The 19,252-nt window shown below is 35.1% G+C and overlaps 1 protein-coding gene across 3 annotated transcripts; it reads left to right on the top strand.

The window, feature by feature from the left end:
* Positions 1–1,190: 1,190 nt before the first annotated feature.
* Positions 1,191–13,186, top strand: LOC111868736 (adhesion G protein-coupled receptor L1). 3 transcript variants are annotated; one of them, XM_023859668.2, is made up of 10 exons: positions 1,191–2,414; positions 3,353–3,440; positions 3,742–4,039; positions 4,726–4,992; positions 6,142–6,456; positions 7,303–7,491; positions 8,122–8,485; positions 9,686–10,070; positions 10,985–11,121; positions 11,203–13,186. In XM_023859668.2, exons 2-10 carry the CDS (start codon positions 3,377–3,379, stop codon positions 12,625–12,627), a joined length of 3,444 nt encoding a protein of 1,147 aa, XP_023715436.1. In that variant the 5' UTR covers positions 1,191–2,414; positions 3,353–3,376; the 3' UTR covers positions 12,628–13,186. The 3 variants fall into 3 exon arrangements, with proteins under 3 accessions (XP_023715436.1, XP_023715437.1, XP_033609046.1); XM_023859669.2 differs by having other exon boundaries at positions 1,191–2,854; XM_033753155.1 differs by having other exon boundaries at positions 1,191–3,440; positions 3,925–4,039.
* The last annotated feature ends 6,066 nt before the right edge of the window (positions 13,187–19,252 follow it).

Genomic DNA, 19,252 nt, shown 5'->3' with positions numbered 1-19,252 from the left:
CTCTAAGATCCATTCTAATATTGTCCACCCACCTACACCTTGGTCTTCCCTGTGGTCTCTTTCCTTCTGGCTTTCCCACCAATATCCTATACACATTCCTCATCTCCCCCATTCGTGCTACATGACCTGCCCACCTCATCCTCCTTGACTTGATAATTCTAATTATAGATAGAAATGTATTAAACATTTAGGAAGAATAAGCAACTAAAAGATATAAGAAATTAGTAGTGAAATTTAATGTGAAGAGAGAGAGATGTTGAAGCTAGTTGAGATGAGGGCAGAACCAACTTCTAAGAAATGAATGAATAATTAGGAAATATGTTTCTTGGTATCATCCTCTTTTTGAAAGAATGGTAGGAAGTTTCTGACAAAATTTAACATCATATTTAATGTTGAGATAAATGTTTTTGTCTTTGAGACTTAAACCCAGAATTTATTAATTTACTAATATTGTACATATATAACATACATGTAACAGGCTGAAATAAATACCTAATTACTAAACATTTAAAATAGAGGATTGAACCAAATACAGTAAACTTCTACAACTTCTTTTTTGTGCAATATGTGTAAGGGATGTATATATTTTTTCACATGGGTAAAGATTCTGCTATGTACTTTTAACCATAATCCTGTATATTTCATAAATTACGTAGCCCAACCAAAAATTATAGAAAACTAGCCTGGTGGAAAACTTGCAAAAGAAGGAATATGCTGATTCATATACTCAACACAATAGAAACATGGGACATGGTTTGTTATGAAATTTAAGGTTCTTGTGACAGTGAATGTGATGCTGTAGTTTGGTAGATAGGAACCAGTGTTGTGGAGGAACATGCTGCCTCCATCTTCAGGCTATAAAATTATTTGATGTCATGTAGTATCCTGGGGGTTTACAATTCTTGCTGCTTGCTCTTTGCGTGCATGGCTTACTCTTTAACACCAAAGATGGAGGTAGTACATTCCTCCAGAACACTGATAAACTCCCATACTACATGGCATCTTCATTCCTTCAAATTCTCCACAAATAAGAATATCTAACTAATTCTAAATTGTAATCAACTGTAAACAATCAGCTGTAATCAACTATTGTAATTTTAATCTTACACATATATTAAATTGTTAATATTCAGATTTAACTTGACTTGTCGTATATCATGTACAATGATCTACAGTGACGAAATAAATCAATCAATCAATCATCACATCCAGAAGACAATGCTCTTCAAAAGACTCTAAAGAAAACCTTAAATCTCATGACTGTAATATTGAATATTCTACACGATTTACAAATTATCATCTTTAAAGCAAATTACTGGCACAGAAAAAATCTGGTATGTCCATCAGTATCGTGAACTGCAATATGTCTGCTGCTATTTGTTTTAGTGTATTTTGGCATATCTGCTGAAAGCCAGAATAGATTAATCAGAAGAGACGTCCATTACTAGGTTATGGCTCATTAAACAGTGACACAACAGTGGAATATGTCACGCCATGCGATGTAACCAATGGAAATACCACTAGTAACAGTGTTCTTCATGGGTCCATGCCAATAGTGACATCATGCAAAGATTGTAGGAAGTGGTACTTTCTGTTGGGTCCAGTCCAAAGATATATTATGAGGACCACTGGGACAACTCAGTCTAGAGAAACTAGAGAAGTCAAGATTAGTGAGTCTGCATTTAGCAGTTGGGAGACAGATCCTTCAGATGCCATTGCAGATGGTCACCCCTGGTGGAGGCATGAGAGGCAGAGGAGCCCCATTGTTGTTAGTCGCTGTATATCAGTGCCACATCAAGTTGTGAGGACAGTGAGGACCAGAGCCATGGAACATGGACACTAAGGGAGCTACAGCATGGGAAGCCATTATAAGACAACTGAGAAGACTTAGTGCATGCTGTAATGAATGGCTGAGTGTGTGAATTAGCGATGACTCTATAGTTACTTTTAGGTACATTCTGTAAGTGCTCAGTAAATCTAATTACCAATCCAGACCCCATCTATGGTCACTCATATACATGACAGTGCCCTGAAGAAGAACACAGAATATGTGAATATTGCATTGGAAGTGCCTGGCAATTGTCTTTCAAATGTGTGTGCTACATGCAGTTCATTTTCATTCATGTAACATAATTTAACTTTTGAACTGAAATATAACAGATCGCAGAATACATTCCAGTTGCATAACTTATCAGCTTCATTTATTTGGAAGAAGGCTGCAGCATGTTCTCAGCACTGAACTGCCCACCCTTCCTTTCTCTGACCTTTTATTTGTTGATGTAAGTGATTCTGAACATACGTCATTCATCTGTGTTGATGCCTGGAAAGCACAGGAAATGTACCAGTATCAGTAAATGAAGTGAGATGATGCAGTTTATTTCTTGGTTGTGCAGTGTGAGATTCTGTTCCTAAAGGTGATGTATGAAAGAGCACATTTATTTCCATATATGAATCACATCAGAAACACAGTGTTCCTTGTTTTGGATACATTTTAAAGTAGCTCATCCTCTTTACTTGCTGGGTATTTTATAATTATCAAAACACAAAGTGGGGTTGAGGTTCAGAGAGGTTTCTTCTAATATCTGAATGAAGTTTATGGAAAAGATAAGAGCTAATTGGGACTTCAGTAAGAAGAAATTATTTGCAAAAGATGAACTGAATATCTCATTTTACAAAAACAGATTTGTTACTGCCACTTGACTTCCATTATCTTTTATCATGTCCAAGCTATTTTGATTTTTTTTTTGGCCCAACTTATTCTAATGGTAATAGTTTTAATGATGGAAATGAAGCAAGTTTGTGAATAGACAGTCATAGATGTCAGTGTATAGAAGGAGTCTTCAGCTACTTTAATGTAAGTACCACAACCTGTTAGATCAGAAAACTTTGTTTTATGAATGAATCAGAAATTAAATTATGGTAATACATATGGAAGTGATGTCATGTAGTCTAGTAGTCAATGTTGGCAACTATCTACCAGATCGCATGGCACCACATCCCCCAAAAGAAGTCTTGATGTTCACTACTGTAAGACGTTCATGTCTCTATCATAAGAGGTTATGACAAAAAATTAATTTTGGATATTCAGGATGAAGTGCCTAACAGCATACCAGATGGGAATATACAGTCATATTCTTCTGATTTGAGAGAATGAAAATTTAAAAAAAGAAAAAAAAAGCATTTAGGAACAAGCTTTCAAGTAATACATTTGAATGATATCTCCCTTTATTATGATTTTGTAATGTCAGACGTGAACATAAATATTTGATCATCACAAGCTTGAGATAAATGATTACAAATATCAGTCATCTCTTATTATTCATGCTGTGATGATGACTATTTCCTTTTTCAGTGTGATGGTGTACATATAGGCAAAATGAAGTTAATGATCGTGTGGTTCCATGTTGCTGCAGTAATTCAAATTTTGATCCTATGCTCAGGTATACAAATACAAAGAATACTGATACCAACACCACTCTGCTAATAGTTGTTCAAGCACTCCTATATTTAATGCCATTTTTGTTGTATTCAGAATTTAATTTCACCTTATGTGAGCTGTATGTAAACATTTCTAATAATGTATTTTGTAATAAAGTTATAAATAGCATTCTTATCTGGAAAATAGCTTGAATAATGATTAAATAAGTTATACAACTGAAAATGTTTTTTTCTCTCTTTATGGAGAAAACACATGACAATATTACTGCCAGATTAACAACTAATATATTGTCTCTTCCCTAGCACAAGAACAGGTGGTATGTCCAGAATATTTCACTCCTGTGTCAAATAAATGTATATATGTGGGTCCTCAGACAGATTGGTTCAGTGCAGTGAAACACTGTCATCAAGCACAAGCTAACATTACTCTTATCAATACTAAAGTGTATGAGCTGACAAGTATTGTTACTGTCCTGTTGAACCAAGGCATCAGCTCTTTGTGGATTGAAGCTAGAAGGAGTGCAGAGTTTTACCCCATAACATACCAGCTGCCATCAAGCCGTTACTATGAAAAGAACTTAATGGAACCAGAAAACAGCTTGTAAGTTTGTATGTCAAATCTTAATTATTTCAACTGACTTACTTCTATTTGAACTGGAATAACTCAGTCAGTAAAACAACTGGCGGCATATTGGATTCCCAGAATGATTCCCAGAATTCCCCCCCCCCCATAGCATTCAGAACACCACTACCCAGTGGATGCTGGTTGTGCTTAAAAGTGTTGATTTAATGTACACATGGTATGTACTGTAAGAAAATAGAACGATTTATTTGTTTATTCTTGTATTTGGGTTTCCTTGTCTGTTCCTATAAGTAAACCCCACTGCTTTTTAAGTGTTTGGAATCTTTTGAGGCTGCAGGGGAGAACACTAAACTCAGATACATTTAGCCTTTCTGTACTCGTATACTTATATCAGGAATTCTGTGACAAATTTNGCTGCTGTACTGCGATGTGGAAAGCAAATGGAAAAACTACCACATTATCACTTTTCCTGGATAGTCTCTTTCCAAAAACAGAAGATCGCATTAAGTGGAGGAACTGTTTTGGAAGAGACTGTGGACCTGTCGTCTGACAGATTACTGATGAATGAATGAATAGTCAGGTTATGCACAAAAAATGGAATTCTAGAATTAGAAAAAAAAGAAAAAACTTGGCACATTAAAATCTCATTACATTTGATATCTGGTTTCATAATATGTTACACTTCAGTAATTTGATTTATACAGTGATGGCATAATGACCAAATGGATGGAAAATGAACCTGCACTTGATGAAGAAGATAACTGTATGGTGCTAATACTTGATAACATGACCAGTGGTGGTGCAGCACTCCATGCTAAGCTGGACAAATGTGATAAGGCTGTCCACAACTTTGTTTGTGTCACTTATCCATGTGGGAACCAAGATGTAGATTGCTGGGTACAGAATGCTAAAGCATACAAAAAGAAGGGCCAGGAACATGGAATTCTGTTGCCACCAAAGCTTGAAATAAGGTAAATTTTATTCTACTTATATCTCCATTTTCTGGGGTTGAGAAATATATTTGAAGCATAAAATAATGTGTATTTGAATATAAGATAAAGGAAGTAACAAGGGTGGAAAATATGGCATAATGGGGAGCTTCAGTTCCAGTTCATACTGTTGAAGCCAACTCAAGGAGGATGAGATGGGTGGAACATGTAACACACATAGGAAGGATGAGAGATGCAAACAAAATTCTGGGCAGAAGACCTGATGACAGAATCATTTGGGATGCTGAGGTGTATGATCTTTGTTTACAATATGCACATTTTCTTTAACAGAGTAGTATGTAACTAATGTTATGAAAATTCGCTTCATACTCACAATGAGTCATAAGAAAAGCATAGATTTTTCAAGAATTTAAATAGTGCAGTGTAGCTGAGAAATATGACTAATAAATAAACATTTTATCACTTTGTTTAACTACTGTATTGCTATGAATATTACATAATAACAGGCATTAATAGATCCTTTGCAGGTGAGAGCTGCTTAGAAGCAGAATTCAAGTCTGTGACATGTTTATGGCTGTAATTTCCAATCTAAAATGCAGTACTGAAAGGGGAATTTTGTATTAACCTTATAAGATACATGATGAGAAACCAGCAGGTCAGTACATTTTGTTTCAATTTCAAAAGCCGACCAAGTCAAACAAAGGACCCTCATTGAGGTGAGGTGTCTCTATCTGAGTACATGAGAGACTGAGTGTCTGGTTCTCTCCATTAATTTCATTTTTAAGGTTGCATAAATTGTTAGACTTTGTCCATTGTTGGGCCAGAAGAGGTTTCTAAAAATGTCAGACTTTTGAATGAAGACCAGGAAAGGTTAATAAATTTATTGTGTTTGACCGTGTTCATTATCTTAGTTGTATTCAAAATTATGCAACATTTCATAAGTTGGATGTGCTTCCATCATCAAGTGTAAAAGGAGAGGATGTAAAGGATCCTACTCAGTTTGGACTGGAATGTTGTGCAAACAGACTTTGTGGAAGACCAACTGTTATCAGCATTCAGAAATCGTTCTCATATAGCTAATGTATGTGTGTGCACACACAATTTTGTAGTTATAGGAAGGTAAATGAATACTTAAAAAATATAAGCTTATTAAAAATATTAACATTTCAGGAAGGAGAACAACACATATTTTCTAGATGTTTATAGCCCAGAGAAACTTTGGAAATATGGCAACAATACTAAAACAATAAATAATCCAGTATGTATAATAGAAGATGGAAATCCATTAATTGATAATGTATGTCTTCTAGACCAAGAAAAGGTATTATCATGGACAAGTGAAAATAGTGTGTTTGAAAACGTAATCCAGTATTCTGTTAGCAAAGCAGTATTTAGAATTATCTCAGAAAATGAAGGTTACATCATATGCCGAGCTTTTGTTGCGGAGACTATGGATGAAGTTGTATCACAAAAGCATCTATTCAGGTGAGTTATATCAAGAGACTTGAAAATCTCTATGATGTAGGATACATGTGAGGATGAAATCCTGGAATTGTACTTCCTGATTGAAAAATTCATATTACTCCATGAATTCTACAGATGAATACAGGCTGTCTACCTAAGTACTTCCTAAGCTTTACAGAACATGAAGCTTCTTGACTGTAATGAAAAATGCCAAACATTCAGAAAATCTATGTCTAAAACTTGGAAATTCAATTTATTAGTATACAATGTGTCATATAGTATTGAATTTAAACATTTTTAACTATTAATATCTCCAACTGTTTTTTTAAGAAATGTAATGCTCATCAGACAAGTTTCAATAACATTGATTAAAATCTTTCATTTATGTCCTGAGTCATAAAATTTGTAATAGAAGATGATAACTATTTCTCTGGCATCATTAAATAAAAATGACCATAGCACACAAACGATACTAAACTAGAGACAAAGATATGTGTATAAATATAGAAGCATATGTAAAGTGATTAGTAAGATTTAAACCTGTAGCCCTTTTATGGATTTTCCATATTTCTTGTTTTCTTCATGTGTATACATTTTGCTTGGTATGTAGTGATCAGAAACATTTTATACTTGATATAACAGATATAATTTGGAGAAAAATAATTATACATAATTTTGATTGATACATTATTACCATTTGGCTTCATGCTAAATTGTGAGTGTCAAAAAATAAAAATATTTTCATACACATTAGTAGTCAAAACATTAGGTGAGTAAATTGGACTACAGAATATTTTATATTAATTGTATTTAACTATTTAAATTCAATAACATAATAGGTGTATACACTCTGCTTCTGTGCCATAGATCAGATGTTAGAAGCCATATTTTTGCAGTTATTCTGCAGTACTGGATGAAGGCATGTAATCTAAATTTTTGTGAGCCAACGTACAGTTTGCAACACTGGACATCGGTTGCTTATAATCTGTCACAAAAACTGAAAACATGGAAAGAATTTAGAAGAATTTTAGTGCGGCCAGTCAGAATGTCAAGCAGGTAAGCTTCAAAATGTTATGAAAATTTAAATCAAACTTAGTGTATTATTAAATAAATTAGGAAGATTGTTGTGGGCTAAAGTGATTCAGAGCCATTCCTATGTGCTTGAACACTATGCCAATTGCTATATTTCCTGCTTGGTTAGCTATGGTTGTACTGAAACTACAGCAAGTTATATTGAAGTTTATATCCTTACATTACAGGTGATATTGAAGAAGTTCTGACTTGAATTCAGGGGGTGTCCAGTTGGAATTTTGGTTGGGACGCTGGCAATTCTGACTGAGGATTTTCATGATTTTCCTGTTTCTTTAGGCAACTTCCAGGACAGTACCTCAAATTAGGCCATAACTACTTCCTTCCATGTCCTGTCTACTTTATCATTCACTGATAATCTTGCTATTTAATGCTGTATATTCTGAGCTGCTGACAGAGTCTTTAATCAGATCATAAATAAGTAAAAAATATAAAAGACTATGTATGTTGGAAAAGTATTAAATGTTTTGGTGACTGATGTGGTATTGTAAGGTGTTAATTGATGCAGAAAGAGCATTCTTATTGCATTGAATGTTCTAGATGTCATTTGTATAAATTTTGTATATTTGACAAGCACTGTAATGTTCTCTTTCTCAGGACTGAAAATACTGTCACACGGATATTCCGTATCAAAATTTTCTCTGACATATCTGCAGGAGAGATAGAAACCGATCACCATCATTTAAACAACCTCTATTCAAATTTAAAAATCATTGCATCAAACAGGCCTGATGGTCTGGTAGAGGTTCTGCATGTCCGAAGTTCAAAGTTTTGCCACAAGGAAGAAACATATGGCAACAGAACACTTCACTGGCCAGTTGCTACCATTGGACAAACAGTTTTGCCCAGAGAATTGTGTGTCAATTTGGAAGGAGTTCCTATATGGAGGCAGTGCACTGGAGATTTTGTTGAGGGAGCTTTCTGGTCTGATGAAAATGAAAATAATGGGACATTATATCAGGTAAATTGCAATAATAGTACATTGCTCCACAGTTAAAATGGATGCTCTCCATTCTCTGTGAAACATTTAATATACATGGTTGTGTTCCAATATTCATGTGATTGAGTGGCATTATGCTGACAAATATTATATTTTTAATTCTTAGAATTACTGCCAACATTTTGGAATAACCCAGGACCCATTGAATACAAGTCTTAAAATGGTAATTCAATGCTGTAATGTTACATTAAAATAAGACCATAATTCCTTTATTCCAGCATAATGTCAGCATTTGCTTGGAAGAACTAATAAATAAATCCACCTCATATTTTGATGTAGAGCAGTGATTTCCAAACTGTGTACTGTTGCCTGAAGTTTTTATGACTGGCCAAAATAAATAGGCTGCATAGCTGAGCATTACTTTTCTTACCATTAAGTGCTATACAGGAACTGCCACAGTCTCTTTTACATATATAGTATTAGTATTAGTATTTATTCAGTATTCCAGACATCCACAAGATGGATACAGAACTTGTCCTCACTCAGTACATACAGACCAATTACAAAAGTTGTTTACAAGGAAAATTACAACAGTATAAAATATAAATAGTTAAGGCCTTGATTACATAAATAAAAAGTCAGAAACATATCATTTAAGAACAGTCATATTAAATAAAAAATCCACAATAAACGAATAATTATGAGTTAGAAATAGTAAATAAATCCTTCAGATTACTGAAAATAAGATTAATTGGCAATACACAGGTAAAACTCATAACTAAAACAAAACAGACATTATAAAATGAGTTTACAGTGAACAAAAAATCATAAATTACAAATATAATACACAAGTGAGCCATAAAATTGATTTTCTCATATGTTTATTATAACTACTCTCATTATTGATCAAAATACTCTTCTAATGAGTAGAATGAATTCGTGTATAATTTTTTTTTAAGTGGTTTTGAATTTAGCTATGTTACCATTAACATTCTTAATATGAGAGGGTAATTGGTTAAAGATTTTTATCCCTGAATAATAGGCTCTTTTGGGTGCTGTCAGTATTTTTTATGGACAAAATTATTTTATGATTTGTAGTTTAGAGAAGAGATCTGGATTATGGTAGGCACATCATAGACAGAATCAATATGTAGCATATCAATTTTGCATATTCTGTGCTATTTTCAGCATAACATGCATGAAGTCTCTTTTTAATTACAGTGTGAAGTGCCATCACCAAGGGCTAGCTTCCTGCATAAACTTTCTTTACAAGTAGAACAAAACCAAAATGCAGCCAATGCCCTCACACAACTACAATTTGCTCTTACTTCCCAAGACACCAAGAAGTTTGGCAGCATCACTCATCTTACTCCAGCTGAAATTCAGTATGCTGCTAACACTCTGGCAAGCCTTCGACACAGCATTCTACATGATTCAGATTTGCCAACCATAGCAAATATCACCGATGCTATACTGAAATCATCACTGAATAAAACAAACAATACTATAGTTGAAAACAAAATGGCATTGGTGGTGACAAATGCTAGTAATATTATTTTAGACTCCATCGATCATATGTTGAATAAAGTAGAACTTAACTATAAAGGTGAGCTAAGTGCTAAAGCAAAGCATGTCTGTATGTACTGCATGCTTTAAGTTAACTTCTCATGGTGTGCATCATTTCAATGAACTCTGTAGTAGAATCACATTAGTCTTGAATTAGTTTTTCTGTACAGAACTTAACAGTAGAATATGTGTGTTATGATCAGTCCTCTCTTAATTCCATCCTCACCTTCACACCATTTTCACAAACAAGTCTGTGATGACCACATCAAGGCAATATAACCATTATATCTGCAGAGTATTAAATTCAACTACCCACTCCCAAAATAACCGGGTCATGATATAACTGTTACATCTAGTGTGGATGAAATGTTATTGCCAGATTTCAGATTAAGTTGTATATCAGTTTAGTTTGTAAGTCTTTTTTTAATTTATGATTTTCCAAAGGCAGCAAAGTGGAAAGCCTAACACTAAAAGTGCTCTGCTTTGTGTTGCTATCTTACTTTGGTGGCATCCATTACTGAAAGAACCCTCAAGCCAGACTGATTCTTATGCAGATGATTTGATTCAGTACTGAGTCACAAGTAGAGGAACTAAATGTTGAAACAGGAAATGATAGGTGAATAACCTACAAAATATGAGTGTTTCAACTTTTCTTCAAGAAATAAGGTATGATGGACTGGCTGAGAGCAGGATCCAGCTGTGGACTTGTGCCATTAAGTGCAAGAACTTTCTTTACCATCTAAGTAGCTATCAATTTTAAAAGAAAGACTATGGAATTGATGGTTTGGCTCGTTTATTCTTTTTTTTATCTATTGAAAGTCACAAATTACCAGTGTAGGTGTATTTACTGTAAACTCAGTAGTTCATGTACTTACAGCATGCTAACTGTCTTAATATAGCATTCACAATTCTACACAGGGAAATTAAAAGTTCTTTTCTTTTAAAACTGTACAGAAACTTCATTGGTTGTGACCCCAAGATTTGTAACCTTACTTATGGATATAGAAACCGGTTCCAGAGCAAATGGAGGATTTCAAGGACTTGCAGCTCGGAAACCTTCCAAATATTCTGACAAGTACTTCAGGAAAGAGGTAAATCAGAAATGCTATGAAAATGCTTACTAATATATTGAAAATGAAGGAAAGGTTATAAGGATTTATTGTGTTTTCTAGGACATCATAACTCTATCTTGGAATGACAGTGTGGAAACTCTTCTTACTCTGGAAGTGTCAGCTGCTGTGCTCTTGCCTCCTCAACTTACACAGAAGCTTACAGAAGACATATGCAATAATTCTCACCACAAAACTTGTAATGGATCTAAGAAACATCGCCTGGTCATAAATCTCTTTTGGGATGATGGTCTATTTGTAGCTAACAGTGCTAGAAGTGGAATGCCTTTACATGTTTTAAGTGTGACACTAGATGGAGAAAAGCATCCAGATCTGAATCCTCCACTGATACTTTTATTTGACAGCACACAGAGCAGTGTATCACATAACAGAGAATGTGTCTTTTGGGATTTTAAGGCCAATGCTGGTCTTGGCAACTGGTCCAACACTGGATGCACTCCTACTCTGAGACTTGGTGATTATCATACAATAAAGACAGACATTTGCATTTGTACCCATTTGACACATTTTGGTCAGCTTATCTCTCCCACATTGGAACAAGAGATAGATGTAGCATTAGACATGATTACTATTGTTGGGTGCTCATTTTCCTTACTAGGTTTGTTTGGGATTGCATTGACAGCCACTGTATTTCCTGACTGGAGACATGGTGCCAGTAAAAAGATCCAACTTCATTTATCTTCGTCCCTTGCTACATTAATGCTAGTGTTCCTTTTGAAAGCCTTTCTCTTCACATCCTCAGATGAGCCTAAGCTGTGCCTTGTGCTGGGAGTAGCACTTCATTTCTCCCTAATAGCTACATTTTGTTGGATGCTTGTAGCAGCATGGTTCCAGTATTTACGTCTTACAAAACCATTAGCTTCTCTGTGCCGCGCCCCACATATCCTGCTCAAAGCAGCTGTCTTTGCATGGGGCTTTCCCTTCATCCCTTGTGGTACTTTGTTGATTGTCTCTCCTGATTCTTATAACTCATCACAGTGTTACCCAACAGGGATGGCACATTACTTCTCTGTTATTGCTCCTATTTCCATAATTATTTCAATAAACATAACTATGTTTGTACTGATCATTTGTTCTATATACAAATTACATAATTTTGGAGAGCATGCAGATAATGGATTGAAATATACAAACAGTCACCAGCTGAATCAGCACATCGCTTGTCGAAGGTTAAGCACACTTATATTTCTCTTTTTTCTTCTTGGTCTCTCCTGGATTTTTGGAATTTGGAAGCTTTCTTATTTATTCTGTTGTACAGCCACACTTCAAGGCTTTGCTTTCTTTGTGTTTTTTGTTGTCTTAGAGAAAAATACAAGAGCTAAATGGAGTTATCTGTTCACAAGAAAGAAACCAGAGACAATATATCCCTTCTCCAACAGAAACAGCTCTGGATCAGTGGTACGAAGATCATGTGATTACCAAAGGACTAGTCGTAATACAATAAGCACATTGTCATCCTTAAGTTAAAGATACTAAATGTCTGTGAGACTTTTATAACATAAGAAATTGTGTTAAGTATGTAGTTCAGCCCTTCAATGTCCAATAACTTAACCCACTGCCTTGCACAGATGTTGAATTGCCACATGGATGCAGTTTTTGATTGTTTGCTTCATATAAAGAAATAATAAATGGTACAATGCATTTTATTCAGCAGAATGTTAGAAATAATAAACTTTCCTATAGGAATAAATACAGTTTAACTTCAGCTTCTTAAAAGTGACCATATTCAATTCAACTGAAATATATGTCATAATTCAAGTAAATATACACAAAGAAATAGTAAGATAATGAATTGAAAGAATGTGGAATTGAAGAGTCATAGCCTAATTTGAGGTGTTTGCCTGGAGAGCCTAAGGAAACTGAAAAACCTCACTTGGGATAGCATGTCTTAAGGCTGATATTTTAAGTTTGGGCATCCAAAAAACAGGAGAAGTGCTACCCACTAGACCATGATATTCAGTAATGTTATTATGGGTGGTGTCTGCACATTTGTGACACATATCGAGACAGTATGTTAAAAAAAAAAGCAGATCTATCCATGTAACAGACTTGGAAGCCCACAGGGTTGAAGCAATAAGGCTCCCACATTTTCTAGACAATCAGCACACAGATGGAGGTGAGGCTGTCAGCCTCACACACCAACCACCTACTACCCCCAAGAAGATTCTTGGTACTATTTCTGTTAAAGGCTGAGTCGACACAAGGGCCATAGTGCAGCTGCAAGGATTATGGATTAGGTCAATTGAAAAATCTAATGACCTCATCAGAAATTGAACCTGCAGCCTTCTGGCTTGTAGCATAGTGCCTCAACCAACTACACTTTCATGTGCCCCCTACAGAGACAATATGTACCAAGACAAAAGAAAACATCAAATACTTGTGTCATCCTGTCACTTGTAAAACCTATGAAGTAAGTGACCCTTCAGCATCTCTTACATTTCAAACTTCTAGGACTAGCTATTACTGTGATTTTCACCTGAAAATGTCAGTTTTTGTGCTCATTTTGTGTCCCTAAAAATAACATGGGTGTGTACTCATTATATCCAGTCACAGGGGGCATTTGAATTTGGCTGCAAGGTTATACTGAAGAATATGTCAGAACTGTTGCTCAAACTGAAACAAAAATGTACAGCTTTGCATTATTAATTTATTGTACAAAAATAAATATTTTGAAGATACAGTAAAAATGCAATATTAACACTTTTTTTAATGAATCAGAAGGAGCAGATCCATTTTATCTTGTTATGCAGTCTTAACAGTCTCAACTTTTTATTCATGAATGATAACTACAAAGTAAGTAAATACAATTATAGCAATTCAGTAAAACCTCATACATTCATTGCTTTAGGGCTGTGATAGCAAAATATTGGTTTTGATGGAAAGAATGTTAGTATCATTTATAATCTGTAATGTTTGCATACAGTTGACAAAACTGTGTTGAATAATATAAAATAATTCAACTCATATTGCTTCTAGTGACAATTAAAACAGTTGTCTTGAACAACTAGAAGAGAGGTCCCAAACTTCCCAACAGATCAGCATCAGCAATGTGAAGCTCCATTGTGTAAGAATATGACTTTCAAGATATCAAGTTAAATTCTAAGGAATATAACTTGTGAAAAATTATAACTTAGTAGTTAAATATCTTTCTTCATTTGAATCACACATACTATCTTTGTTCATAATGATCACACAGACTGTAAATCATAAATATTATCTGGAGATTATGGTGGTATTTTCCATTTCCCAGCTGCTTCCAAAATTCATTATGCACTCCTGACCTTTACATTTTTGGATGAAAAATATTGAGATAAAAAGAAACACTTGCATTCATGACATATGTTGTTCATACTACATATTATTTACATTTATTACTTCATATTATGTACTGTAACTGTAAATCATATTAACATTGTCATATACTCCATGTGAGTTTATTTAGTAAAGTTAATTTGAGCACTGCAGGAATGTCTGTGAGAAGATAGAGAACTGAAAATAGAAGGGAATTTACATAATTTAAATAATTTGAAAACAGGAACAGTCTGATAGTTAGAATATTATCATTATTACTCACTTTAATGCCCTTTATGATCTTACTCATGGAGCTGAGCCCTTCTTGAGGAGCAGCCAATTCTGCAGCTACTCAAGATTTTCCCAGCATTTTATGGAACCCAAAGGTTCATTACCATGTTCACAAGAGCCCTCCACTGGTCCCTATCTTGAGCTAGAGCAATCCAATCCATACCATTCATTCATTCATTCATTTATTGTATATTCCATAAATCCATATACATAGATATAGAACCAGTCACATAGTTAATATAGTACAATACAATTATAAATATATATGTACAGCTTATAATCATTATAATAGATAAAAAAAACATGTGTTAAATTTACAGTCTTACATCACTATACATAAAATTATGCAATATTAAAATTGTTTATGTTATTGTCGTTATTTCTAGGCAAATTTGTTACTAAAGAATTCATCACATGTATAAAAAGAGTTTTGCAATAAAAATTTTGTCAACTGAATTTTAAAATTTTTCAAGTTATTAGACATTAGAAATCCCATCCTATCTCTCTAAAATCCATTTTAATATTGTCCACCAACCTTTATGATCACACTGTATATTTGTTTAAGACTAATTTCTTTTACAGACACATTGCAGATGTAGACTTCGCTTTGTTGGACATTTTATGAATTGTAAGATCTGAGGTTCTCATTGTGTGACTATGAAAATTACTGTTTCCTGGGATGTGATGCCTTGTAGTTTGGTATGTAGGTACAAACTTGTTGGAGGAATATGTTGCCTCCATCTTCAGGACAGAAGACTAAGCTGAATAAGAAATGGAGAGTAAAACATATAGGAAAGTATGGACAGGAACTGACTGCAAGCAAGTCACTGGGAGGCAGTGACTGTTACTAGGGTCAATAATAATTAATTATGAAGGGAAGATGAGAGAACGATATTGAGGAGGAAATGAAGTGAAAATATATGGGGAAAAGAAAAAGGGGTAATTAGATAGCATATGGTTTTGGAGGAGTATCAAAACGTCTAGTAAATTTCCCAGTAAGTCAACCCACAGGGTTCTTCAAGAGTGCAGCCAAGCTGACATGCAGATCAACGTCTAAACGGGGGATGAGAAGAAAGAAGGGATGGAGATGAGTGAAGACATATCATCCTGTGAAAGAACAAATTTGTCAGATGTGTGTCAAAGGCCAACTACAGAGGAGGATAAGAAAAAAGGAAGAAAAGGAATTAAGTAAATCCTCAGGGCCCAAGTCACTGTGTATCCTTCAGCAGAAGTTTCCTGTATTCTTTCAGGGATTAAATGACTTACAGTGGCACAGGCCAATCTCCCACTGGCTTGCTCACAGCCTGGCTCCTGTCTGTCCTTCCCTATATCCTTATCTTCCTTTTCTCACACAGCCTAATTTTCTGTCATCAAATAGAAATATCCAAAAGAGTAAATTTATATTTTTTTCAGATAGCCAGGCAGCTTTGTAAGTCCCTGAGATATCAAGGATAACAGCAAAGCTGCTCTGGGAACATCAACAGGCAATTCTTGCCCCACCCAATGTGAAGAAGTTAATACTCCTCTGGGTCCCTGGCCACAGTGGGATTAAGGGCAATGAGGATTCAGATGCTTTAACTTGGAAAGGATCAAGCAATCCCAACCTCACCATGTGTTGATGGGCTTGAGATTAAGGAGTGGCCGACAAGGAAGGGCCCTTATTACTGGGTATGAGACAGTCAAAGCTCGTGATAAGGATCTTTAGAAAAACTGTCTAGGGATATACTGGCCTTGGACGTGGGGCAGTGTGGACTAGTAATAGAACTGTTGACTGGTGGCCACTGTACATTGAGATTGTGCCTACATGTTATGGGCTTCCTGGATAATGCCATATGCAGGGAACATGGAGAGGAGGAGTCCTCTTAGCATATATTTTGTCAGTACCCAGCTCTGGGTGGGCATGAAGATCTTTGGCTCTGCATGGTTGGAGCTAGTAGATATTAGCAGGACCTCAAGCAAACAGGTTCTGGCTTTAGTAGTGAGGACAGGGCTTTTTGAAGGACCCTAGTGAAAACAGAGGGTGCACAATGGGCCCAGTAGAGGTATGAGTGCTTGGGAATACAAGAAGTTGGCCTCTGATTACTCTTTCCTGAAAATGATGACAGCAGGTCCCTCCAAAATTCCTTTACTTTGTCAAACTGCATGTCGTCACATCCCAGAAGACACCCACATCTTCCTATTGTGAATTGCTCATTAAATGTGATGAGAGCCAGGTGCAAATCATCAGTTGGATCAGAGGTGCCAGGCCCCACCAATACTCTATGAAAATTAGTTTGATGAATATCTAATTTGTTTACATTTTGTATGGAAAAAAATGTCTTTTTCAAAATCTGCAGAGAAGTCACTCAGGCTTCAAGATGATTATGTAGGGCCTTTGCCTAAGCTCACATTTCCAAGGAAATTCCCTCCACTAACTTATGGTGCTGTTCTGTAGCTACAGAATCATTGAATATGGGCTGTCACACAATTTCATGTGTATTCATGTCTCCCGCACTTATCTGAGTGTCCATTATTCTCTTTCCCACTACAGGCAATGAATGGCTTGGCTGCATTTTGAGAGTTTGTGTTAACATTTTAGGTTTCTTTTGTTATTCATTTGTGTAACATTAAATAATATTGTGAGACCAATGCATATATCTGTGTGTGTGCGCACATATGGGGGGACGCACTTTACTAGTGTGGCAAGTCTACAGTATTGGTTAAACCCAGTGTAAATTCTAGACTATGTAGAATTAGCAGTAATTTTAAAGGCAGTATTACAGCAGCTGAGAGGAATATAATTTTAGTACTGGTAAAAAAAAATACCCTACATGAAAAGGAGATGATGAAGCAAACAGAATTTAAAGGCAATCTGGAGTGGTTCAGCATCACATATATTAGTCATGATCATTATTGAAGAACCTATGAAAAAAGATGTGAGGAATACACTTCATCCAGCCTAGAAAGTAATAAAAACATTCATTTTTAGGCTTGTACACATCCTTGTTGAAGCAGCTCACAGTATAATCATCTGTATGTTCATCCATCTCTGTGATTGACCCATGGACATCAGAGGGCACAAACGAGCTTAGCAGGATTCAAATTCTCCCCAGTCCAAGAAGGGCATTGTATTTCTGCCAAGACAAGATGTTCAGCCGTACATCACATAGAGGCACATCCCTTTCATTTAAAATGTTCTTGGCAACACAAAATGAGTGTTAAGGTACTTAAAGAAGTTGTTATATAAGATTAAAGTAAAGGTAAAAAGAATGTAAAGTTGTCCATATGCATCACTAATTAAGCACTACGCCATGAACGCATATGGGAGAGTGGATGTATACAGATGGGCAGTGAACAGTTTGGGTTTAGAAGCAATTCCTCAACAGGAAAGGCAACGTTTAAGCTTCTAAATGATATTTTACAGGCCTTAAATAATAAGGAACTTGTGGGAGGTATTTTTTGTGACCTCGAGAAAGCCTTTGATTGCATTAATGATGACTTATTAATGGAGAAACTGAAATTCTATGGAATTGTAGGCAATGCATATGCTCTAAGCAAATCATATCTCAGTGATAGGTATCAACAAGTCCTCACTGATGATAAATTAACACATTCTTATACTTCTTCAGAATGGGGGGAAGATTAAACGTGGAGTGCCCCAGGGATCTATACTTGGACTAATGCCTTTTCTTTTGTACATAAATGACCTACCTAAAGTAGTGAATTATAACTCTAAGCCTGTCATGTTTGCTGATGATACCAGCATTATTGTTAGTAATCCTAATTTAGTAAATTTTAAGGATATTATTTCCTCTTTCAGACAGTGGAATGAGTGGTTTAATATCAATTTGTTGTCATTAAATTATAACAAAACTCAGTATATACAATTTAGAATCACTAATAGCCAAACAGTTCAATTAGATATCAGTTATAATAATAAATATATTATTAACAATACAAATACTCGGTTTTTAGGCATTACTGTTGATAGCTCCTTGTCATGGAAGCATCATATTGATGGACTTATGGTTAAATTAAGCAAAGCATGTTATGCTATTAGATCTTTATGACCCTTTGTGTCCCATGAATCACTAAGGATGATTTACTATTCCTATTTTCATGCAGTTATGTCATATGCTATAATCTTGTGGGGGAATTCACCTTATAGTACTACAAAAAAAAGGCCATAAGAATTATTACAAATTCCAGAAATAGGGATCCTGTAGGGAGTGTTTAAGAAACTAGATATATTACCGTTTTATTCTCAGTATATATTTTCATTACTAATTTTTGTAATTGATAATATCTCTTTATTTAAAACAAACTCAGTTATATGATATCAACACCAGAGGTAAAAATAATTTTTACCCTTCACAACCAGGGCTGTCTGTCTATAAAAATGGTGTTTATTATATGGGTATAAAGGCATTTAATCACTTACCTCCTTGCATAAAAAAACTGACTGATGATAAGAATCAATCTAAATACTCTAAAAATTACCTTCTACTGAATTCCTTTTTATTCACTGAAT

This window comes from Cryptotermes secundus, unplaced genomic scaffold (assembly GCF_002891405.2).
Source record: "Cryptotermes secundus unplaced genomic scaffold, Csec_1.0 scaffold13, whole genome shotgun sequence".
In the NCBI taxonomy this organism is placed as follows: Eukaryota; Metazoa; Arthropoda; class Insecta; order Blattodea; family Kalotermitidae; genus Cryptotermes; species Cryptotermes secundus.
This window is presented reverse-complemented; position numbering and strand designations above follow the sequence as displayed.

Bases quoted from the DNA above. Each gene is read 5' to 3' on its own strand.
- LOC111868736 (XM_023859668.2), top strand. From the start codon at position 3,377: ATGAAGTTAATGATCGTGTGGTTCCATGTTGCTGCAGTAATTCAAATT. The intron at 4,993-6,141 runs GTAAATTTTATT...TTAACATTTCAG, and splicing joins CCACCAAAGCTTGAAATAAG to GAAGGAGAACAACACATATT. The intron at 10,071-10,984 runs GTGAGCTAAGTG...AAAACTGTACAG, and splicing joins AGTAGAACTTAACTATAAAG to AAACTTCATTGGTTGTGACC.